A 26,196-nucleotide genomic window follows, 5' to 3' on the forward strand; every position below is an offset into this window, starting at 1 on the left:
ATATGCATCAGACGTTTAAGCCAACGTTCTGTGGGCGTGACGTCTGAGGCTGAGACTAGGGTGAAAGCAACAAACATAACCTGCTGAGTAATGTATCAAGTCAAAATATTATGCACACTTCTGTAATGAAGTCAGAAAAACACCTTCGGGTCAGAAATTAAACAGTCAGTGGCTAACAAAAAGAGTTCTGAGACACTTTGAGATGTAATATGTTTAAACAGCAGATTCATTGAATTTACTACATTTTTTTGAGGTAAGTGGTTGCAGTCAATTTATTTTTGCTACATTTAAATAAACAAATTTTGTTGAAAGTTAGTCAACTAAATTTGTTTATTTAAATGTAGCTAAAATAAATTCATTGCAACCACTTACCTTATTTATTTATTTTTTGTAAATTCAATTAATCTTTTTTTCAGTGTACCATGATTCAGTAGTTATTTAGCAGCAATAACTTAAAGTAATAGTTTTCTGTATGACTTTATCAGTTTCTCACCAATGTTGCTTCAGTTCATTTAGGTTTGCAGGCATTTGTTTATGCACAGCTCTCTTAAGGCCCTGCCACTGCATTTTAGGTTGAGGTTTGGACATTGACTGGGCCATTGTAACACCTTGATTATTTTCTTTTTTGTCCATTCTGTTGTAGATTTGCTGGTGTGCTTGGGAGCATTGTGTTGTTGCATACAGCTTTAGCTATAGGACAGATGGCCTCGCATTTGACTCTACAATACTTTACAGAGGAGTTCATGGTCAACTCAGATCCTATGGCTGCAAAACAAGGCCAAATCATGACCCCTCCACTGCTCCCCTGCTTGACAGTTGGCATGAGGTATTTGTCTGATATGCTGTGTTTGGTTTTTGCCAAATGTGGTGCTGTGCATAATGGCCAAACATCTACACCAGGGTTGTCAACTCTGGCCCTCGAGGTTCAATTTCCTTCAAAAACATTCTAGTAATCCTGAAGACCTTGATTAGCTTCAGGTGTGTTTGATTAGGGTTGGAGCTTAATTCTGCAGGAAGGTGGACCATGTGGGCCAGAGTTGAGAACAACTGATCTCTTATGCCCAAATGATGGAACACTGTCCTTTTTTGTTTGTTTGTAGCTTTCTGGTTTGTTCATATGTAACTTTGCAAGCATAAGCCATGCTGCCATGTTCGTTTTAGAGAGAAGATTTCCATCCTTCCAAACGAGCCATACTTGTTCAATCTTTTTTTAACTGTACTGTCATGAACTATTTCATCTAACATGATAACTAAGGCCTGTACAGTCTGAGATGTAGCTCTACAATCTTCCTTACTGTAGACTTCAAATTGTTTAGAAATGGCTTTATAACCCTCGCCATATTGACGGGCAACAACAATTGCTTCTCTTATTGCTGTTAAAACAAACCTGAATGCTCCCTGACCATGCTTGCTGATCATCAGTTAATCAAGGGCATTCTCAATTCTTATGGACATAGTAAGGATCTATTTAATTTTTCACATGTGGGATTTTTGGCCAAGATTTTGGTAAATAATGACACAGTGTAATATGTCATTGAGGTTAAGACTTGCAATGGATGACTTTTTTATGTCATGGGGCCAGTTCCATAAACTGTTTAGACTAGTCTTAAAAAAAATTTTCATCTATTTTTTTTCTTCAAGACTTTCAAGACTTCAAGGTCTTATTTGTATGCGAAATGTAAGACTGATTACCCCTTGGCAACTGCTAGTTGGTCAAACTAGTTCTTAAGACAGTCTTAACATGGTTTATGCAACTGGCCCCTAATCACAAAACCATAGAATTCAATGTCAGAATATTGTATTGTGTTATTGTTTTCAATAAATGCAGCTGATAGAAACACAAGAACGTTGTAAGAGACTTTGGAGTCTGACAGTCTAAACATCACATTGAAAATCTGGGATTCACAATGTTAACCTGGCAGGGGAAGATTCAGGATTTTGAAAATTGGGGGGAAAAATTTTTTTAAAGTTTTTTTTTTTTATGTGACAGCTCTGACTGTGTACATTAAAGAAAACTGATGTATGGAGAAGTGTATCTGAGATCGAGGGGATTCCAAATAGTTTTAAATAATCACACAGCCTGCTATAAAATGACCAAATAAATAATCTGTTTTGGAAATGTTACATTTAAGAAATTAAATGAAAACAGATAAATTGTAGTGTATAAACATACCTTTCATGATTGTAGTGAATAAACATACCATCCATGGGCTTAACTCTGTAAAGCGCAATGCAAATCTAATCTACTGAAAAACTGATACAATGTCAATTTTCAGTTCAGCAAGACTTGAATTTGTGACCTCCTGTAGTTGAAAAATAAAATAAAGTAACTGCTTTGAACCAGATTTTTAAATTATCTTCTTTTAGATTTTGTATAGTATTTGCATATGATTCAGTAAAGTTGATTACAGATGCCTGGGGAATGTACTTTTATTTTACTTGTGGAGACTTGCTAATATGAACAGCATTCTGAAGTTCCTTTGATTTAACTGGGTGTTCTAGATTGTTTGTTTTTCTCAAGAATGGAAAATTAACACAGCCTGAACTCACAAAGGCAATAGCCAGAGGTATGTGTGTAGCTCTATACACACCACACGCCTCGACTGCTGAATTTACAGCCTCTTCAACAGTCCATCTTTGGCTCACAGTTACAGTGCAGTTGCAAATGACCTGTATTTAAATGTGCTCGCTGAGTTGGGCACACAAAGCAGTGATTAAACATGTGCAAAATGCAAATAACTCACCAGGAAAGGACAAAGTCTACTGATGTTGTCTCTTGCTGTTTGCTGTAATCATGCTTGTTTGGTTATAACAATATTCTTTTATATTTAGACTCATGAGTTATTAATTATTTATTATTGTCACAGTCATGAACTTTTGTTAGCGCTTTCATTCCTCGTGCTCTGTGTGACCTAGTTTTCCCTCATGTTTGATTGTGTCATTATGTTCAGGTGTTTCTCGTGTATGCTGCCTCTCTAATACCCCTATATGGATTATTAAAGAATGCTTATCGTTGTCCTCTTCATCTTCGTGTGTTTCTCCCTCACCACACTTTGACAGAAGACCGGACCTTATAAAGCAAAGCGGTGTGCTTCCCCTCGTGTTGTTTTTCATTTTTGTCAGTTTTTGTTTTCTTTATGGATGACCCTGCCGTCCTCATCCTCCTGCTGAAGCAGGGGGATTGCTCTCTCTCAAGGACCACACTAAAGACTTTGGCCGTTTCTCAAACGGAAGGCTGCATCCTCCGGAGGTCGCATTTGTAGGCTGCATACGTCATCAAGCCTGGTTTATTTCAGTTAACTGAGCATTACATTTGCGAGTCAAAAGCATATTACAACAACTTACACTTAACTAAGAATAATGGTCAAATTTATAACTAATTTTTAACCAGTCTCCATTGGCATCGTGGCTGGAGGATCCCTTGTTTCCGCCTCCAGCCTCTGAGTCCTGGACACCACTTCGGCCCTTTGACCCAGCGGCTCCACCTCCTCTCCGCTGTGGCCCGTCAGTCCACCAGCTCTGCCGGGCTCCCTCGTCCCTGTGGTTCCGCCTTGGTCTGTCACCGACCATCCGCCGCCTCGGGACTCCACTCCTCCGGCTGCACCTCGTCCCTCCATCCCTCTGGCTCTGTCAGGCTCCTCCTTCCCTCCGGCTCCACCTTGGTCCTCTGTCGCTCCGGCTCTGCCTTGGCCCTCTGGATCCTTGGTGTCACCCTGGCTTATCGGCTCGGGCTCCTCCACCACCTGCTCCGCCGCCGTCGATCAGCCCCCTGGAGTTGTTAACCCCTTCCTCCTCCATGGCTCCTCCCTCCGTCAGCTCCACCGTGGGCCGCCATCATGGCTGCTGCCTGGGTCCTGCTCCAAGTCCCTACTGTCTCTGTCCTGGCTCCTCCCTCCGTCTGATTCACCCTGGCTCCTACTGTTTCCTCCCTGGCTCCTTCCTCCATCATCACCAGCCTGGACTCTGTTGATTGTCCTCTTCCTGGGTGTCCGTCCTCTGCCAGAGCCTCCACCTGTACTGCCTTCCTGCCAGCCCTTCGCCGTCCCCTACCACCATCCCGCATCCAATCCTTTGTCCTCCTCCAATGTCCCCCTCCGTCCTTCCCTTTTTCTCTGCGGCACAAGGTCGCGCCTTCCAGGAGGGGGGCGAACTGTCACAGTCATGGACTTTTGTTTGTCTTTTCATTCCTCATGTGCTCTGTGTGACCTAGTTTTCCCTCACGTTTGATTGTGTCATTCTGTACAGGTGTTTCTCGTCAATTATCCTCATTTATGTTTCCCATATAAGTTCCATTCAGTTCAGAGTTTCTTCGTCCGGTCTCATCTGTATTACCCTGGTGTGTGTGTATGCAGCCTCTCTAATATGGACTACCCCTATATGGATTATTAAAGAATGCTTATCGTTGTCCTCTTCATATTCGTGTGTTTCTCCCTCCCCACACCGTGACAATTATCTATTTATTAAAAATGATCCACTAAAATAATCCGCACAGGAGCAAACATATTAAGATTTTTATTGTTATTTTAATGTTATTTAGATACTATATAGTTTTTATGGTCACACTATATTGTTCAATTATTCAAATAGTAAACAAATAAAGTTTGAAGCACAAATAAAGGAAACAAACAATTTATTATTTGTTTATTTTTTACTGGAATGGTTTTTATTATTTTATATCTTCATTTTAATTTTAGTTAAGGTTGTAGTAATTTTGAGGCTTATTATTTGTTAAATATATAGTTTTTATTTCAGCTTCAGTTTTAGTAATTTTAAGTCAAGTTTGTTTAAGCTAAACTAATTTAGTTATTTTATATTTAATTTTATTTTAGGAACGCTTATTTTATTTCAAGTAATAAAATGTTTATATTGTTTTTTATTTTTTATTTAAATATAATAACCCTGGATCATATGGATGAATATTACACACTTTATAATAATAAATAAAGCTAAATTATTATTTCTTTAATAAATAAATCAATTCGGTGTGTGTGTGTGTGTGAGAGAGAGAGAACATAGACTCACCAGAGAGGGCTTGATGCCAATGCTTTCGGCTGCTTGGAAAGCCAGGGTGAGATTTCGCCCCTATAGGGAGAAAACAGTGCTGGCTGAATATTATTTACAGTAGTGAAAAGTAGGTGTCTAAACCCAGCTGAATTCTCTAGTGATGCTCTAGAGAGTGATAAAGCTTCCACACACGAGGCCTTTCAGTACCCTTGGCATTCACAACACACCCAAAGAGGCTTTGTGAATAATTCAAAAGCATAATCTACCATCTCTTCCTGTAATCACTATTATACTTATGGCTGCAATTTGTCACACAGCTCTGAAGACCGTGGCTCTTTGCCTGTTCGTGGGCGTGTGTATGATTGAATAAACACACAGGGAGGGCAGAGCAGCCGCTTATTTGTTATGTATGTTGTTTCTACACCTTTCCGTGTGCCGTCTGTCTATGTATTCTGTCAACACTAATCCACGAAAGCATGTAATTCATTACTTCTGGCAGGTCAGCAGAAGGGAAGCCTTGATTGTTAACACGCTATACTTGATTGCTAAATGTTTTAGGCACTAAAGATGATATACTAAGACACTTCACTAACCAGTGTAACAAATATATGTGTGTGTTTGTGAGTACCTTGTCTTGGCTGATGAGCTCTTGGTAAGGGATGTGTGCAGGCAGATAGGTGTGTAACAGAGCACAGAACGCCAGGCCATCACTCCAGCTGCTGCTGAAGTTTGTCACATCTATATTCTACAATGAGAAAGAGAAAGAAAAAAGTTTAAAAACACCTTGCAACTAAAATAGGAGTTTTCTTAACAAATCTTTACAAACAACTGCAATTGGATTTATAATGTATTACCTAAATTCACTGTTATCCCACTGGTCACTATTTTGACCATCAAGAGTTTTACTCATTCTATGACCACACTCAACAAAACTAAATATACTAGACACCTTAAAGATAACGTGTACCAAAAATCTTTGTAATTTCATTGAGACCCGTAATTTTTTCCATATTTGCAGAAAGTGCACTAAAACATCGGTCAGTAAGGTTTTTAAAGCTTTATAAATGAAAACATTTTTTACGGTCACTACTGTGAGAAGTGGGATTAAATGGGTTAATTGTATGTCTGTTTGCTTTGAGGCCATTTGTATGCATTATTATTATTTTTTGTAAAAGAAGCATGCTAGAGATGCACAATCAATAGCTACCAATTGTTTTCAGAGGATATTCATTTCAAACCTGTAATCGGAGACTGACCAGTTATGCTTTAATTAATGCTACATGCAAGAATTCACTGGTAAAGGGCACTGGGCAACTGACATATATACTCTGAACGCACAAATTGGACACTGGAATTAATTGTTGGCTTCAGAACAATGTTATAGATAATATATAATATAATACATTAAATTTGGGGGCAGGTTTTTTTGTTTTTGTTATTGTTACATCAAAAACACAGTAAAAGCAGTAATATTGTGAAATATTACAATTTAAAATATTGGTCTTTTATTTCAGTATATATTAAAATGTAATTTATTTCTGTGATTGCAAAGCTGAATTTTCAGCAGCCACTACTCCAGACTTCAGTCTCACATGATCCCTCAGAAATCATTCTAAAATGCTGATTTGGTGCTCAAGAATGTCATTATCAGTGTTGAAAACAGTTATGCTGCATAATATTTTTTGTTGAAACAATGATAAAACTAGTAAGTAAACTACATGAGGGTTCAGCAATATATATATATATATGAGGGTAACCCTCATGTAGTTTACTAGTTTTAAGTGTTTCATAATGATCTTTGACAAGAATAATTCATGTCTGTTCTCAATTAAATATTTATATTATATTATACAGAAATCTGCAAAAATTCAGAGGTTCTACACATCCTCTGCTTAGTATATATTTATTCAATATTTTAATTAAAGGGTTAATTCACCCCAAACTGAAAATTCAGTCATCATTTACTCACCCTCATAACATTCATACTTTTATGATTGTTTTCATCCTCGAAACACAAATGAAGATTTTCTCATATTTTTTGCATATTAAAAGTCCAGTGAAACCAACATTTGGCTTTATAAGGTGAACAAATTGAATGTAGGATATTATTCAAATATAAACATTGATAAATGCACACACATAAATCATCAAATTTAGTCAGCGAAAGCTCAAAGATGCTTTAAGTGTGAGAACCAATGAGTTTTGTTCTTGCATGCTGCGCAATCATTTCTGAGCGTCCGAAACAAATATTTGGTTGTGAGGACTTTCAATAGATGGACATAAATTATGAGAGAATATTAAAAATATTGTAAGATGAATGGTCTCATTATAGGTGGAGAATGACATGAGGAATAAATTATGACAGAATTGACATTTCTGCGTGAACTAGTCCTTAATTTAGTGTAGTACTCTCAGCTTCATTTAACACGTTTTACCATGTTTAAATTCAATCAATCAAATTTCCAACAAAACAGTGCAGAAAATGTGAAAAAAGACTGCTATCAAATGTGTCTGTTGCAACCCTAGTCACTTCTGTCTGTAAGACGGATGGCACCACATATATTTTAAGTAAAATAGCCTATGACAGAAAACAAAGGACACAGAAGGAAGAGAACTGTTGTTACAGCAATTAAAATATTGAGATGGCCCTCACACACTGTTATCTCATTGTGTTTCACCGGACTTCCTGTAAGTCCCAGTGCAGTCATTCTTCTTTATATGAGTGCATGTAGTTTGGGAACAGGGCAAAGGGCCAGTGGCGAACCTCTTGGGCTCAGCCCTCATCAGCCCCTACTGGGCCCTCAGAGTCCCAACACTTCACAAACATCTTTTGATTTAGAATCAGATGTTAGATTTGAAAGGAGACCCCGATAGAAGCCCCATCCTCAGTTGGGCCATTGGGGCGGAGTTGAAGAGAAGAAGAGAAGTTCATTAGCCGTTTCTCGAGCAGGTCAGAAGTTCTTCAATAAGGACATCATCCACAGAGGGACAGTGAGGAAGGAACCATGTGAAGAATCCCACCATCTGTGCTACACTCTGACTGAGTGGACATGGCTTGACATTTACAATCAGGTGTGTTTGAGGCATTCTGCCTAAAATGTCTTGTGTTTAATGTGAAATATAGAGATTAAAGAAAAATGAAAAATACACCAAACAGAAAGCCTAAAACCATTAAGCCTACTAAAACAATTTTTAAAGCGACAGGTCTCAAAAAAAAAACAACTATATTGCAACATGAATTGCATTTTAAAGACATTTTAAATAATGTCCAAGCTACTCTAAATAGACAGTGACTACTGGCTGTTAAGCTCAAAAAAGGACAGAAAGCATAATAAATATGGCCTGTGTACTATTTTTAAATGAAGCCAATAAATAGTAATAATATGAGTGAGAAGTTATTCACTGTTACCACATTTGATTTGCATTGACATTGTTTTAATAATCTTTTGTCATTCTTTAAATAAATTTGATGACTAACATACACTGCCCGTCTAAAAAAAAAAGTCAACTAAGCAATTAGGTAAGAGTCTCCCATTGGATAACTACCGCATGGATGATGTTTTAGCTGGCAACAAGTTATTTAACCCTAACTGATGCAGTGAGTAGCTTCTAATTTCTTAAACAACCATGTCCGGAGACACATCCTGTGGTTATGGAAAATATGTTAATCTGTTTCAGAAGTGTCAAATGATTGGCATGCATCAAGCAAAGAAAACATCTAAGGAGAGTGCTGAAACTACTAAAATTGGGTTAAGAAATGTCCAATGCATTATTAAAAACTGGAAGGATAGTGTGGAACCATCATCTTCGAGGAAGAAATGTGGTCGGAAACAAATCTTGATTGATTGTGATCGGTGATCGCTTAAACGTTTGGTGAAATCAAATCGTTAAAAAAACAACAGTAGAACTCACGGCTATGTTTAATAGTGAAAGTAAGAGCATTTCCACATGCACAATGTGAAGGGAACTCAAGGGATTGGGACTAAACAGCTGTGTAGCCTGTTTAGACTGTATAATTTCAAAATCTGAACAGCAGGCGGGCTGAATGAGACGCAATTTCACTCTCTGCCAGAAGTCTCTTATAGAACAACTCCTTGGTTCCCACTGCAAACAGAGCAGCTCTGCATTAAGAAAACCACTTATCAGTGAGGCTAATCAGAAAAAAAGGCTTCAATTTGCTAGGGAGCATAAATATTGGATTTTGGAGCAATGGAAGAAAGTCATGGGATCTGATGAGTCCAGATTTAGCCTGTTCCAGAGTGATGGGTGCATCAGGGTAAGAAGAGAGGTGGATGAAGTGATGCATACATCATGCATAGTGACTACTCTCCCATCATCAAAACAGGATCTTGGCGAAAAATTAATGCAACTCTGGACGGGAATAAATGTTGTAACATTGCAGAAGCTTATCGAAACGATGCTACGGCGAAATGCGTGCCTGAAGGCGGTCCAACGAAATATTAGTGTGTGACTTTTTTTTTGGACGAGCAGTGTATTAAGCCACACACAAGGACTTGTTTATAATTTTAACATTAATGTGTATATTCGGCAGTACATTTTAACCCTATTTCAAAGACAATAGAAGTAATTATGAAATTAAAAATGTAGGTAAAGATCCACTTAAGTTCTACTTCAGTGGGCCAAAAAAGATCTTTATAATTCAGCTTATTGCAGTTAATATAAATGTAAACTATAATACATTTTTATTTAGTGTCCAAAAAGATTACATTCAGTTCCTACTTAAGTATGTTATTTACGTAATAAGTAATTTTTTATATTTTATATTTATATATTTTATATATTGATATGGTAAATAAAACTGAATTTCTTATTATTTTAGAAGATTTTTTATGACAATGTAGCAATCTACCTAAACATTTGCTTCTTTTGTCATTTGCTCTTCCATTGATTTTCTAATATCTTCCTCTGACAAAAGACCTGCACAATCATGTAGAATGACATTCCTCACATGCCTGTCCTGACACTTATAGCACAGGTGGCCCAGAGAGGGGGATTTTACACACATACACAGCCAAAAAAAAACACTTACTAGTGTACACAATTCTACACGGGCTTCAGTAGGCGATCGGTTGGGGTGGGGGGGGCTGTGTTTGTGTGTGTGCGGTGCAGGAATGCTGGGAGTGAGGCAGAGAAGCACGGAGTCACATCCTGGATGGTCTGAGTGTGCAGGGATGGGGGGGGCAAGAGGAGGTTTACAAATGTTATAAAAACAGTAGTCTCCATCAGTACACTGGGACCCAGCTTCAAAAAGCAAACACAGCATCCAGTGACAGGAAATCACCCTTGCTCTCTTCAAAAGACCAAGGCAGAGAGTGGATGCAAGACAGACAGAACACAAGCTGGTAGTTTTCCATCAGTTTAAACAATATTGGCCCACCGATGTAGCTTAGATTTCGGCTTGGAACAAAGCCAGATGTATTTTCAGCTTCTGCAGTACAAACAGAAAGCAAGCTTACTCATGTCAGAGTGTAGTGGTGAGCCTAAATTGTCTGGTAGCAAAGAAAATGTCACTTCCTCTATAAATACGACTCTTAGACAGTGTAATTGTATGTTTATGGTTTTGAGTCATTGGTTTTAAGACGATGAACACATCTCAGCTGTTTATATGCCGAGGAACAGAATTCATACTGAGAGATTTACTATGTATATAGACTTCCATAAGCACTTGACACACGTTAATAGAGTCCACATTTAATTGCGTGGTTGGAGACAGCAAATGCACACACATACATTGCAGCTGGATTGTCAGCACACATAGAAAGGGCTTTCAATGAGGTCCACATCCTCTCCAGCACTGTCGGCTGTTATCTAACAAAGCAGTGACAAGTAGTGACTTCATTGCAATATGAGAGACGGGCTTTTAGAGAATAGCAGCGTACAATCTCCATGGCCATCTCCAGTACACAAAAGCACACTAAATGACAGACATAATACACTAAAGGAGTAGTTAAAGGAGTAGGTCATCAATTGCTGTCTGAATTTATCATTTACATACAGCCATGTCATTCCAAACCCATTTGACTTACATTCTTCTGTGGAACACAAAAAGAGATGTTTTGAAGAATGTGTAGGCAGCTCTTTCCCCCAATGACCAGGGGCTGCTAAAAACAACAACAACAACAGGAATTAATTCATAAAATGTGGCCACAAATGAAAAGATAATGGGAACGGATTCTGAATTTCTTTGTCACAATTCTTATTTTCACACTTCATAGGTGGGGTGCACAATAGCTTTTTGATGTCATAAAATTGTTTAAGAACATACCAAAGTTGACTGAAAATCTTCCCCTCTGAGGTACTGTAGCTATTAAATCTCAGGCACACTTATGCTTATTCAAAATTGGCTTGTCACATTTGGTTAAAGTACCCCTGCAGTCACTGATTTTATCCCCTACAATTGAAAATCAATCAAATCAAAGAGCACTCCCCACAAAATCACTAAAAAGCGGTCAATAATCTTAGTTCATCACATTCTCATTTTGTTATAATCAATGAAGCTCTACTCTACACAATGAATCTCTTATTTACATTGGTCTACACCTTGTACTAATGGGAAGATTCGTGAACGTGCAGAACTCAGCATGGAGATCAGAACTCAAGAGTAGATTCTGATTAGCTTAAACACCTTGGATTGGCCATTGTATTCAAGAAATCAACAGATATGTCTGTGATTGGCTACAATGCTTAACACTGCAAAAACACAATAAAAATAGAAACCTATGACAAGTGGATGAACAACCCTGCAGGTTGACGGGGACTGCTTACATGCCTTTAATTCTAGAAAGCAGGGGCTGTTTCAAACTGCGTTTTTGAGAACGTCTTTGGTACACTGCAGTTTTAAGGAGAAAATGCTCAGCAATGGTGTTGACTGATGAATTTGCACATGGTTTTTGACTTTAAGCACATTAAAAAAACAGACAGACATATAAACCACAGGGAGTCTTTAAAATACCTTAAAGAACTAATAGCACTGGCAATGAGTGATATCAGATTTAGCAAAATGAGACGTTTCTTTGTAATTGATTGTGAAACTTGGAAATTCCAAGTGAAAATTCAGTAACACTTTAGTATAGGGACAGATTCTCACTATTTTCTAGTTGCTTATTAGCATTGGCTGTTTATTAGTGCTTACAATGCACATATTCTGCATGACCATATTCTACATCCCTAATCCTACCCAATACCTAAACTTAACAACTACCTTACTAACTATTAATAAGCAGCAAATTAGGAGTTCATTGAGGCAAAAGTCATAGTTAATGGTTTGTTAATAGCAAGAATTGGACCTTAAAATAAAGTGTGACCAAAAACCGATTTTTTTTAGTGCACTTCTATGATGCTTGTGCTCACCAACTTCTGTCCTTATTGAATTTCTTTGTGTGTAGCAGTGCAAAGATTCATTATTTACATGGCATTGGCTGAAAAAGGACCATAAATACAGGTGGTGAACAAAGCTGATTTAAGAGGGGGCTGTATGATGAATTAGAGAGCTGAGAGGAGAGACACAAATAAACTAGAGATGTCAGGGTCAGAGCTCCTCAAATAGTCAACCACTGACCTCTCCATACACAGGAGAGCTCCACCTCAGCAGTAACCACCCTCAGACCGCCACCGGGCCATGATGAGGTGAGGAAAGAAGTAAAAGTTGGTTAAACTATAAATGACTCTTGAGTGATGGAAGACACGTAGGGAGACATATTATTCGAGAACGCCACTTTTGGTTTTTTGTATGCTGAGAATGTTAGAACTCTGCACTGAGAAAAGCAGCAGGAGAGGAAGTTCAGTGTTTTCAGGCATTGTTTGGTCGGATATTTCTGGATCAAAGTGAATGATCTGATCGTGCACCATAGGGCAGAAAACACACAAATAAGATCACTTTAACAATTCATAGACAGCTGAGAGGCTAAACAGATGGCAAATGGAGATTTTTATGTTCTTAGATTGTTCTTCTCCTCAGTAGTGCTATAAATTATCTCAGCAACATCTCAAACTGTTCTCAGATTTGCCAGGATACAAAAGTTTGCACTGAAAAGTCTGATTTTAAAGTTTGTTTTAAGAAATGTTCACTGAAAGGTTCTTTGGGGAATCCAGAAAGAATCTTCTATGGCATCACTGAGGAAACCCTCTTTTGGAACCTTTATTTTTAAGAGTATGTGCACTAATAATCTCTGAGCAATACAGTTTTCCTGAGAAGCAAGACTGTAACGACATCTGAGGGCTTGTTTCCAAGAATATCTATCCTACAAGGACCAAGCCAGGTGTAAGTGAGAGAGGGACAGACAGAGAGAAAAAGAGGAAAAAGGCCCCCACTTCCTCTCTCTTCCCCTATTCCTGGAGGATTACGCCACACATTTCTCCGTATCCTCAAGTCATTCTTCATCTCTGAACCAATCCCTCCTGGATAGACCATGGCCCCAGCAGTGCTGTTTTTGTTTGTCTGAGAGAATGAGAAATAATGCAGAGAGGCGGATGAAGGGTGGCGGAGTGCAGGCCTAGCTGATTCCGGCCGACCCCCTGTTATCATTCCTCATTGTCTCCATCCTGAACAAACAGCTCTAGGGCCGTCTTTTTGTTAGCATTTTTCTAAATAAAATGCAGCTGACCTAAATAAAATACTTCAAATAAAGTTTGAAAAAACACTCTTCAGTGGGAAAAAGATTTTGAGGGAATTGATGTGGGGAAGATGAGAATTTTTAATTATCTTTGTTCTTTTCCAGGACTGTGCAAGTTCAAGTCAAACTTGACCAACAACATCAGTTTAAAAACACAAAATATAAACAATGTTAACTTGATTTTCACCACAGGGAGTCTTTAAAAGACATTTAAGAACTAATAGCGGTGGCCATCATTGACATCAAATTTAGCACAACGCACTGTTCCCTTTCAGTCAGTCATGTTCTACTGTATGTCACATTGGAACGTACAGACGAATTGAGATCTCGCCTGAGAGCCCTATCATCTTCAAGTGTAAACCAGTGTTGGGTAAGTTACTTTCAAAAAGTAATTAATTACAGTTACTAATTACTTCATCAATATTGTATTTAAATTACTTTACTAATTACTCTATCTGAAAAGTAACTTAGTTACTCAATAAGTAACTTAATTATTCAAATCGCTAATTAGGCTACATCTTAAAATCCCTATAAACCTTAATATAAATTAAACTCTATATTCTTTCAATTCGAGTCAAACATAGAATAATTTAGCCTTTTAGCTTTAAAACAACTGTAATACTTAAAAAAAATTATGAAAAAAATGTAACCACCTTTGGTTAACAAATAGAAATACTCTGCAAAATATCTGAATAACAAAAAGGCTTAAAAGTTAAACAATACATTTCAGTTTGGCAAGAGGTTCAGGAAAAGCCCAACTAGTAAAATCTGTACAGGTTTATGTCAAAATAACACGTTAACTAATGTAGGAAAGAATAAATTACAGAAATTATCTTCTCTGCTGAATAATGTCAGATCGCGCTGTTCTTATGAGGTAAATTTCTCATAGCAGGTCTTCTTTCAAAAATGATGAATATTAGATGATTTTTTTTTTCTTAATATTTTACATTTTTTTTGTATCTAGGTGAGGGCATATGCGCGCAGGTGACTGCATATAATGAGCTCAGACACGGGAAAGACTGTACCTTGCTTTAGTTTCATACGGATTGCATAATCAGAAACATTAGTTTTTAATTTGAATTCGTTCAAGTGTCAAGTAGACACTTCAAGATTTTTAGATTCTATTGATTTTAGTCTTATATGTATCTGAGTCAGAGCCGGCGCCAGGGCACCTCCATCAGAGGGGCATTTGAATTTCTGAATTTTGAATTTTCAAATCACGTTTTGTGTGTGTGTGGTGGGATGGGAAGCGTGCAATCTGTGATTGCGTGCAGTTTCTGACGCTCGCTAAAGCGTGCAATCGCTTTCTTATGTGCGCTGTTTTACCGGTTTCACTTTCGCTTTCGAAACGATCACGTTCAGCAAGAAGGGGAGAGGATGGAAAGTGGGGGGCACCGTAACTCTGCCCGCGAATGCCCCCTCTTGGTGCCGGCCCGGATTTGAGTATTTAAGGTTTCTCTGTGAATCAGGAAAATCTGAACGTGAACGCACCCGCACGCGGAGAGTTAAAGCCGTTGCATTCAATATCTTTAGACGGTAAATTTAGATTTCAAATTCAATATTGCTTTTAGAACTGTTGAAATTATTTACTGTATGTAACGCAAGTACTTTATAAGTAACTGTAATTAAATTACATAAAAATGAACAGTAATCCCTTACTTTACTTTTTCAGTGGATAAGTAATTTAATTACAGTAACGCGTTACACCCAACACTGGTGTAAACTAAACGAGCCAATGCATATTGGCGTGCGAGATATGCATCTCGCGCTCCGCCCCGGAGCGGGTATAATAGCGGGTGCAACGCACATTCAGCTTTTCGCTTGAAAGCCGAGCGGTTCTATCATTCTGCTCTGCTTGTCGTCTGAAGAGGAGTATTCTGACGAGTCAATGAGCACTCTGGGGAAGAGTCTATCTTCAGCACTGCTGTTGGTGTGACACCGCTGCAGCGGTGGTTTCCCCTGTGCGTTTCAGCACTTCTGAAAGAGCTAATTTCCCTAAAAGAGCAAGACACGGTGTGATGTCGCGCCTTTGTAAAGATGACGGTGCATCTTTTTAAAGATGTCATTCCACCCGTGTGTTTCTGGATGCAGTTGTTACCAAGCACCGGATGACAGTCACGATCATTGCCTCACGTGTTTGGCCATTAAGCACGCTGAGGCTGCTTTTGTGGATGAGTCATGCATCTCAACGTTGCGGTAGAGACTCAAATACCTCAGGAGAGGTGGAGTCCCCTTACCTATGCCCCGATTTAGTTCTTCATCTGCACCACAGAAGAAAGGCTACTTCCGTGAATAGACAGGGTGACTTGAGGGTTACAGTGGGGGTAAACCCGCCGAGTGAATCTCCGTGGGCCCCCCATTCCTCTAGCACTCCACAGGCTGTGGAGCTTCCGGGTGAACATGCTGGTTCTTCTAATGGGGGACCCGCCGTTTCATTCGGTGCTCCTCCAGATGACCAGATGTCGATTGCGGACATCTAGAGGTTGTCTACACTGTTAAATTCATTTTAACTTTGTGTCAGTACATTATACAGAACGAGGCATCAGTTTAATGCTGGGGATTTGTCGTGCTGCATCGTGTCGTGTTGCATCAAGTGTAGACAGCATCACTGATTATAATGGGTTCTACTGTATTTTGTCCAGGCGCAACGCAATGCTCGCAGCCGGTGTAGACAGGGTTTTTAATGTCATTGGTGAGGAGGAAAGGCCTGTGTTTCTCCTATGCCTTAGCGGACAGCATGAAACCCACAAAAGTGAATAACAGTTATTCTCTCTATGCTGTTTTTCAATGTTTCAAGTGATGCAGGTGTTTTTTTTCCCCTGTAGGATTTTTAAATAAATTAAAAAAAAATTTTTTTTTAATAAAGTTTAGTGAAATTATTTGGTAGTCTCAAGGTGGGATGGAGATTCGGGTGGGGTGGGGCACTTGATTTTTTTATAGGTTTAAGGGGGGGGGCGCGACCAAAAAAGTTTGAGAACCACTGCACTACGCCGTGAAGGACTGAAATCCTGCAGCGCCCGCAAGGTCCCCCTGCTCAAGAAAGCACATGTACAGGTCCATCTGAAGTTTGCCAATGAACATCTGAAAGATTCAGAGGAGAACTGGGTGAAAGTGTTGTGGTCAGATGAGACGAAAATCGAGCTCTTTGGCATCAACTCAACTCGCCGTGTTTGGAGGAGGAGGAATGCTGTCTATGACCACAAGAACACCATCCCCAGCGACAAACATGGAGGTGGGGATGCTAAGGGGACAGGATAACTGCACCGCATCAAAGGGAAGATGGATGGGGCCATGTACCGTCAGGGCCAGGGCATTGAAAATGGGTTGTGGATGGGTATACCTGCATGACATTGACCCAGAACACATGGCCAAGGCAACAAAGGAGTGGCTCAAGAAGAAGCACATTGCCAGTCTCTAGACCTAAATCCCATAGAAAATCTGTGGAGGGAGCTGAAGGTTCGAGTTGCCAAACGTCAGCCTCAAAACCTTAATAACTTGGAGAGGATCTGCAAAGAGGAAGGGGAGAAAATCCCTCCTAAATATTGCTACCATATATTTTATGGTAAAATTCTGGCAACCACAGCTGCCAGTTTTTTACCATAATTTTTACGGATTTAAATTTTTTTTTTTTTACAGTGTATAATTACACTGTAACAAGGACACCTTAAAATAAAGTGTAACCAACTTTTTTTTTTTTTTTTTTAAGAAACATGCCTGTTTTCTTTATTCCAAAGATTTAAAGCTGGCCTACAGTTGTAGTGGCCTTTTGCAGTTGTACATGTTTTACATTCAAATATTTTTCTTCTGTACATAATGTTTGGTGCCTTTAGAGGCCTGTATAGATCTGGACGTTTTAAGCAAGGAGGATAATCAGTGAAAAATAAAATAAAATTGATATCTACTCAATATCTAGAGGAAAATCAAATTTCTGGTTATCAGAATTGGCCAAAATTTCCATATTGGTTTATCTCTAACAATTAACCAGAGATTCATACAGCAGTAGGTCCACTAAAAGGATAACTTAGTCATTTTAGAACTCAAATAACACTTATCTTTGTACATAAGTAATATAAGTGCTTTAATGAAAATACATAAAATAAAAATAGTATCCTCCAGAATGCTTTTCCCCATAGGACAATAGCAACAAACGACATGCCACAAATTCTGTCAATACAGTTCCAGAAGCCAGCAACAGAAAACATGATAACTCCATCAGACACATCCCTTCACAATCAATGACTAGCATACACTTTCAAGTGCATAGTCAATCCTCGATGCACAATAGACTGGACAGAATAGGACGAAAAATACTATAAACAGAACCTTCAATTCAAAACAACGCGCAGAGGTAAAACTAGTCGACAAATGCGCCTTTATAAACAGTGATTTGGGTGGATAATTCATTGGTGCTGCACACAAACATGTGCTGCGTGCGAGTCTGTTTGCTCATTAAGTTTCCATCATTCACACTGTGTCCAGCACTACATTATTAAAGGGGTCATCGGATGCCCATTTTCCACAAGTTGATATGATTCTTTAGGGTCTTAATGAAAAGTCTATAACATACTTTGGTTAAAATTTCTCAGTGGTAGTGTAAAAAACACCTTTTTTACTCTGTCAAAATCAGCTCTGTTTTCAGCAAGCTGTTTTTTTAGTCTATGTCGCTTTAAATGCTAATGAGTTCTGCTGACCCCACCGTTCTCTTCCGTGGAGTGACAAGCAAATTGTAAACTTCAGAAATGAAACCGGCTAACTAGCACATTAAGGAAAGGCGATTTGCAAAGATTCATAAAAAACCCTTATAATCACTTCATCTATATGAAGCTGGATCAGGAATGATTCGCGTAAACACAAACGCATTTAGGCAGATCGGGATCGGGGCATTCCCTTCAAAAATTAAAGTAACGTTAATACTCTGTGTCCTCAGATGTCGGGAGTAAATGACAACTGCTATATTCATTATTACATCCAACAACAAAACACCTCAATCGCTTAATTGGAGACACCTTGTCTTCCCCTGCACCGGAGCCGACACAATGGCGGACAGCTTTCAGCTCACTCAGGGTGGGTCTATGGTAAGATGGCCTTGTTAATCAACTATCATGTCAGCGGTCTGTGCAGAACTACGTCATTCTGACAGGAACCTCAGAACAGCCTAATTTTAGAAAGGGGATTTTAAAACAGGGAAAGCATTATAGGGTGGATGTGTACACACACTTCCAACATACTAGGAAGTGTGTTATATATATATGTTATATGTGTGTTATATATATGTTCAAACTAGGGATGCACCGAAATGAAAATTCTTGGCCGAAGCTGAACAAAATAAAACACTGGACCGAAGGCTGAATACCGAACACGTTTTTTCTAATTTTTTTTCTAATTAATTAGTATTGTTGGCAAAATTTGTCCCTCAGCAAAAACTAATTGAGGAACCCTGTTATATGGCATCGTAAAGAACCTTTATTTTTAAGAGTGTATACCAACAAAGCACAATTTAACTTAAAATTAACAAGTTAGTAAAATAATATTTTTTGCCATTTTTGAGACCCCCTTCTTGAATCAGGCATGTGTTTTTTACTGTACAAATAAATACAGCCTTGCTGAGCAGAAGAGGATTCTTTTAAAACATTAGAATACATTACAGATGCCAATTTGAATATGTGTGAATATAATAAATGTATTAATAGAGCTGTTGTAGGGTAATTATTATTTTCTTACTTTTTATTTTATTCAACAGAACAACAGTAAAATTACAATACTGACATTTATGAATGTTGACGGAGTTGTTGTTTTTTCTCAGCTTTTATTTTGGCAGAAACCCAACCCAGATCTCAGTGCTTCTTTTTGTTGACAACAGATTTATAAATGATTCTCATTACGAATTTGGGAAGATGTTTGTCGCATGTATCGCATTGTCCCATGCCATAAAAAAAAACTAATAAGAATGTTACTGAGGAAATGACGATTAACAGTGTTTTAGCACAGATTTTTCTCACGCATTAGACTTTGAACCCTGGTGCCGCAAGCTCGTACAGTGCTGTTTGAAAACATGCAATCCGTGCATGTATTTGGAAACAACATTCTGCAGTTTAATTACAAATCATTTAAGGCCATTTCGCGATTTTATTCATCATACAGTAACCAGCATCAACCACCTTTTCCTCTTCTCATCGGAGGCGTGAGATGCAGTACTAAACAGTCTCTTGCTGTCGGTGTTTCGTGCTTGTAATGATTTTTGTGTCTTTCTCTGACAGTTTTAAACATTTCTGCTGCATTAGTGCACTCTATTTGATCACATCACATCATTGTTCGGTACAAATTATTCGGTCTTTTCACTTATTCGCCCGAACACCGAAAGACCTTTTTTTTGCTATTTTCGGCCAAACAATTTCAGTTGCCAAACAGTCAGTGCATCCCTAGTTCAAACAACATGTAAAGTGAATTTTGCTTCCGATGACCCCTTTAAGAGTCCTCCATGATCAATTCCTTTCTCAGTGGCTGAGATTTTACCGTGGCCTACGTGCAGCAAAGCCTTCACACGTAGTGACAAGTCCTCAGGGCCTGGGAGTGTCAGAAAAAACCTCTAGAGGCACATAACATTACGGCTGGTCGAAAGACATGCATTTATGAGAGAGGGGTTCTCTGGTTATTTAAATTAGGATTAGTATCGCCGTAACCTTGGTGACAGCATGGGCCACAAGCATACAGATGTGTGTCTGCGTATGCTCAATTGTGATTCTATTCTATGGGATGTTTCATGTTGCATGTTCTTGACATTTCTGCTCTGCAGGAAACACATGCAGATAACTATGAGTATACGTGTTATTTTGAAAAGTTATCATGAAGCAACGCACATGCATACTTAAGCTCATGTTAAGCACTAATGTTCTACTACCTGCAGTTATGGGGGACCAGGGAGTAACTCATAAAGAAGACATCCCATGTTAATTAGCATGCTGTTTGACCACTGACATCAGCATAAATGACTAATTACTATAGCATGACCCAAGTCTGACCTTCTTTCTCCACTTCCCTATTATACCCTGGTCAGATTTATTTTTTTTCTTAATTCTTCTATCCATCTACACTGTAAAAAATGATTTTTCAAAGTAAATACATAAAACAAAGATTAGTGGTTTACATTTTACAAGAAAACACTATTTCAGTCTACATTCTACTTGTTATTTGCCATTTCTTTGTAATAAATTGTGAAATGTACTAGCCATTTCTGAGTGTTTGTTTCCCAGTGCATCTGTCTATGAAATAGGAATTATATTTTGCATTAAAATAGAAAGGATATTTTTAGAATTTTAAGCAAATTCACCCTCAGAATTCTCATTAAATTCTAAATAATTTAATTTAATATATAATATAATATTTAAATATAATACATACAACATAAATATTATATAACTGTACTACTATTACTACTACTACTACTACTAATAAAATATACAATGACAAAAAAAAAAAAAAAAAAATTGTGCCAAGACATCATCAATTCATTTTATGGACATGTCTGCTAACTCTAAACACAACACAATGCAAAACCTGTAAAAATTAATATGGAAAATTCCTTTATATTCAGTGTTTCCCCTGCCATTATATTTGTTGAGATTGTGTTTAAAGTAAAAAATAAAAATAAAATAATAATAATATTCATCAGTGTTAAATAAAGAAAAAAAAATCTATCAGATGAGATCAAAATTATTGGATACTATTGGTTGTGGGCACATAGAGCAAAATGGAAGAAACAAGGAAGCTGATTGGCCATTGAAACTTCACATGTTACATAGAACCAGGTGTGCTTGTTTGATTATCAGTGTGCAGAGGGATCTCTGTTGGAAAAGTGAATGTGCTTTTTCTACCCAAGGTGGTGTTGATACTGGTTATAAAACCAAAGGAGAAAGATTGCTAAAGCATGCACGGATGTAGCCATTGAGTCTGGAGAAAACCACATGCTCAGTTTGTTCAAAGCCAGCTGGGAAAAGCCACAATGTGTTCATTAACTTTGAGATGCTACTGGTAGGATAAAGACTCAATTCTTTAGTGACTACAGATTGTTTTAAAAGACCATCTGTGAATGTCTTGCAAGTTGTTTGTTAATAGCGTGCTAAACAATAATAATTAGTTTCTCAGATATAAAATATCCTTTTTTTAAATCGTACAAAGTGCATCATTTTGTAGTACAAAGCATACATGAGTCTATGGCTACAGAATCATAACAGCTACTATAAAATGATACATACTAGGCTATATGACTACAAAATCATAGTTGTTATTTTTCTAAACAATAATATTTAATAATTACTTTCTCAGATATAACATTTATTTTTTTGTTTACGATAGTACAAAGCATGCGTGAGTCTATAAAACCTTATATATATATATATATATATATATATATATATATATATATAAATAATCTGTTGCAGGAATGACTCAAAGTCTGTTCACATCTCTGTGGTTAGATCAGTGTGCACAATAATGTGTCTTTTGACCTTCATTATGTATGTTTTGATTAAACTGTGTAAAATACAAATAATTTTAAAAACCCATTTTTTCAATCTCCTCACATTCTCTCTTACCTGCCTCAGTCACAGTCACAGATGGGCCATTATAGACCATTAGGGGAGGGCCCTTTGTCTCTCAGGTGAAAATCACTTAATATTCAAGGCTATTACCACTCCCTCACATATTGGCTTTCAATCACAAAACATGTCTTAAAAAATTTAAATCAATATATTGTTTTCTGTGAATGAGTAAGCAGAATGATTTTCACATAATTGTGAAGTAAATTTTTTTCCCAAAACTCACTAACCACGCATAATATTTTTTTTCTAAAAAATGCAAACATGTACATCCATCTTGGTCACTTACTATTGTAGCACAGTTTGTGCGGAATACAAAAAAAAAATACATGTTGGTCAATAGTATGTTATAAGTAGCTGAAATAAGCACAAATATCAGGGCATGCCAAAACATCTCAAGGGCCCCAAAATCACCTCAGACCCCAGAGGGTTAAAACTGGAATATAATTTAATTTCATTCACATGTGTTTCATAAACACATAATCCTTTCTGGATTACAATCCGCCATCAAAATGATACGTTTAATTACTCTAGCTGCTTTGAGAAAAGCCTAAACGATCTGCCACCTGCAGGATCCTCACATTTGATAGCCAAGTAGCCAGTAGTGATGGGTTGTTCTTGAACGAATCTTTAATGTGACTCGGTAAGAACGAGTCGTCTCGGGGAGTGATTCGTTCAGTCGCGCATGCGCATTGCACAACATTCTATGGGTCCTGTACTGGAATTAGTTCACCTCCCGAGTCTTCGGATTTGAGTCGTTCGTTCTTTTGTCACGTGACGTGACAGTTTTGGACAGAGAAATTTGTTAATTTACAACGTTCCTTACAAACGGGTGCATAGTCATTATTATTATTATTAGTATTATTATTTACTCTTACAGTTATGTGATGCTTTTCTGGCCTCAAATTATTGCTTTTAATTTCTGTCACATGGTTCTTTTCCAAAAGACCATGTGGTAATAAAGATAATAACGAGTTGGCTATGTTTTATTTTTATTTTTTTGGAGTCTAATCTTCATAAAATCTTTCGGATGAGACGTTAAACCGAGGTCCTGACTCTCTGTGGACATTAAAAATCCCATGGCACTTCTCATAAAGAGTAGGGGTATAACCCCTGTGTCCTGGTCAAATTCCCTCTACTGGCCCTTGTCTATCATGGCCTCCTAATAATCCCCATACACTTGATTGGCTCAATGACTCTGGTGTGTGGTGAGCGCACTAGGGCTGGGCGATATGACGATATAATCGTATATCGACGTTGTCTCGTAAGTATCGCGATGTCGATGTCAACAGTCAGGTAACAGACGATTATCGACATTATCAGGAAAAAAAATGACAAATGATAAACCTAGTAGGTTGCAAAAAATATTTTACACAGCCCCATAGTCGCCATACAGGTTTTTTTGCATGCAAGAATGAAATAATTTAATAGGAGGGTTGGGAATCTAAAAGCTATTCCAATTTTGGAGATAAGATCATGCGTAAGGTCAGGAATCGAATTACTTGTTATAAAATTAAATTTCGATTCTGCTTCTCGATTCCTGTATGCGCATTTTTTGTGATTTCAAAAGATTCAACTGCAAGAAGTTGAAATAGAAAATAGAACTCAAATGAAATAGAACTCACTTCTGCACTGTTACGCTGTTTTCTGTGCAGAGCACGCGCGCGCACACACACACACACACACAGCTCGCACCTCTTATATACGCGAACACTGGACTGAGCTCTCTTTCTCGCATTCTTACACATTCGAATGGACAAATACACACAAAATTATATCCAAATATCCCATAAATATAATCGGTTATGTCTTAAGTGAACGTAAAGAGGGTGTATTGGATCCGTGCATTGACAGCAGTCGCTGCTGCCAGTCATTAATGTTAATCAAAGAACAAAAGAAAAGAAAATCCCTCTCTGATCTTGACTGAATCACTTTTGTAACCTCAGTTTATATTTTATTTTCCTGTTGTTCGGCGCTGACTACTGTAAAGACAATGAGCATCTGTGTATGCGATTATTTTGGAGATGTGTTCCAGTATAATTGATCCTTATTTAGGGTAAGGCCATTCTATTTTGATCTCCAGTTTAATCAAAGTTAACCAGAAAAAAGGACAAACAGTGGCACTGCATGTGTTTTTGAATATTTATTTTAACGGACTGTATAATGATGAAAAACCACACACATGACAGTTATAATTAAAATACGCAAATTCCTTCACAGCCTATTCATACAGCACACACAGTGCCCTATTTTTTTAAACAGTGTATACAGTATAATTATGTTTAATTAAGCGGAGATATAGCACTATAAATTCTTAATTCATTTGCAACAAAACTATAAAGTTTTGTTGCAAACGGATGAAGACATTATAGGCTCAACATGCACGCGTTCGGAGATTCGGCAGCCCAACACTGAATATTATATTTTGGGCGTTGTATTTTGATTAATACAATAAAAATGGTAAAAACTAAAATACAAAACTAAACTTTAAAATGACCCCTTGTTCTAAATAAATCAGTTATTTTTATTTTGTTAAAAACAGGCCAAAAGAGACCTCCGAACAATGTTTTTGCTCAGAATTCTTTTTAATCTCTGCATGACTTTAGTCATACATGATAAATATCAAATAACTTATAGCTACAAGTTTAAAAACAGCGCTACAATTATTCTAATAAAGGAAATTAAACTTACCATCATGAAATTTGTCTAATGCCAAAAAGAAAGAGTACCATCGGAAAACAGGCATATTTATTCAAGACATTACTATATGACACCAACATGCATTTATCATTCTTACAATCACCGCCAGAATGTCCAACTTCACCATGATGAACTTAAAATTGGGTTCTATCATTTTTCCTCAACAGTTCATCTCACAAAACGAAATTAATTTCAAACACAAATTTGATAAGAACAGAGTGGAAATTATTAGCAACACCAACATAACAGTAAAGCTAATGTTTTCTGTTAGTTTAAGCACAAACTAAGAAAAGTAATACCAAACTTTAACGTGGCAATAATTAAGACCAAACTGAATATGGTGCATGTCGGCAATGTTTTCTTAGCGGGGGCGGGGCCTGGTGGAGGTGGGGCTTAGGTAGACGATATTATCGGATATCGCGATATTTTTTAAGGCGATTATCGATAAGATATTTTTGACATATCGCCCAGCCCTAGAGAGCGCACTGGCGCCGTTGTACTGTGGCTGCCGTCGCATCATCCAAGTGGATGCTGCACACTGGTGGTGGTTGAGGAGAGACCCCCCCACATGATTGTAAAGCGCTTTGGGTGTACAGCAATACACAATAAAGCGCTATATAAATGCATCATTCATTCATTCATTCATAAAATACAATACCTTGTATTTGTCTTTTGAGTTAACCCTTTAGATTGGACTATAGTGTTACTTACTATACTTTTGTAACATATGACACTTTAGACATTAACACTCTGTACACACTCCTGAATTGTTTTTTATTGTTTATTTTTGTGCCAGAAAAAGCTATAGCAAAGAGGATAACTATTCCAAAATGAATTTAAACTTTAAATAAAAAATACAAGAAAATTTAAATATACTAAAGCCACAGAGCCTTAAAAAACTAAAACAAAACAAGCTAGGATTTTTTTATAATAAATAAAATAAATAAGCTTTAAAATAAATAACACTTTTGTGCCATAAAAAAGCTTTCTAGCTAAGAGAATAACTAATCCCAAATGAATTTAAACTATTTAAATAAAAAATAAATGAAAATAAATTAATAAATATATATATATATATATATATATATATATATATATATATATATATATATTGCACAACAAGCTAGGCTTTTTTTTAAATAAAAAATAAATAAATAAGCTTTAAAATAACACACTGTGGCTATATTTTAGAACATGCTTTAAGGCATGTTTGCATTCAAAAAAATGAACAGACCATTTTTATTTCTAGGAAAATGTTTATTACA

At 37.4% G+C, this 26,196-nt stretch overlaps 1 protein-coding gene across 2 annotated transcripts in view; it reads right to left on the minus strand.

Moving 5' to 3' along the window:
• Nucleotides 1–26,196, minus strand: part of specc1 (sperm antigen with calponin homology and coiled-coil domains 1) — a 143,089-nt gene that overhangs the window by 4,815 nt on the left and 112,078 nt on the right. For both annotated transcript variants that reach the window (XM_079419327.1, XM_079419326.1), the window contains 2 exons: nucleotides 5,633–5,749; nucleotides 5,023–5,082 (listed from right to left, as the gene is read on the minus strand). In XM_079419327.1, coding sequence (XP_079275453.1) covers nucleotides 5,023–5,082; nucleotides 5,633–5,749 — 177 coding nt within the window. The remainder of the gene's footprint in view (nucleotides 1–5,022; nucleotides 5,083–5,632; nucleotides 5,750–26,196) is intronic.

Source organism: Barbus barbus (genome assembly GCF_936440315.1).
Source record: "Barbus barbus genome assembly, chromosome: 6".
Taxonomy (NCBI): Eukaryota; Metazoa; Chordata; class Actinopteri; order Cypriniformes; family Cyprinidae; genus Barbus; species Barbus barbus.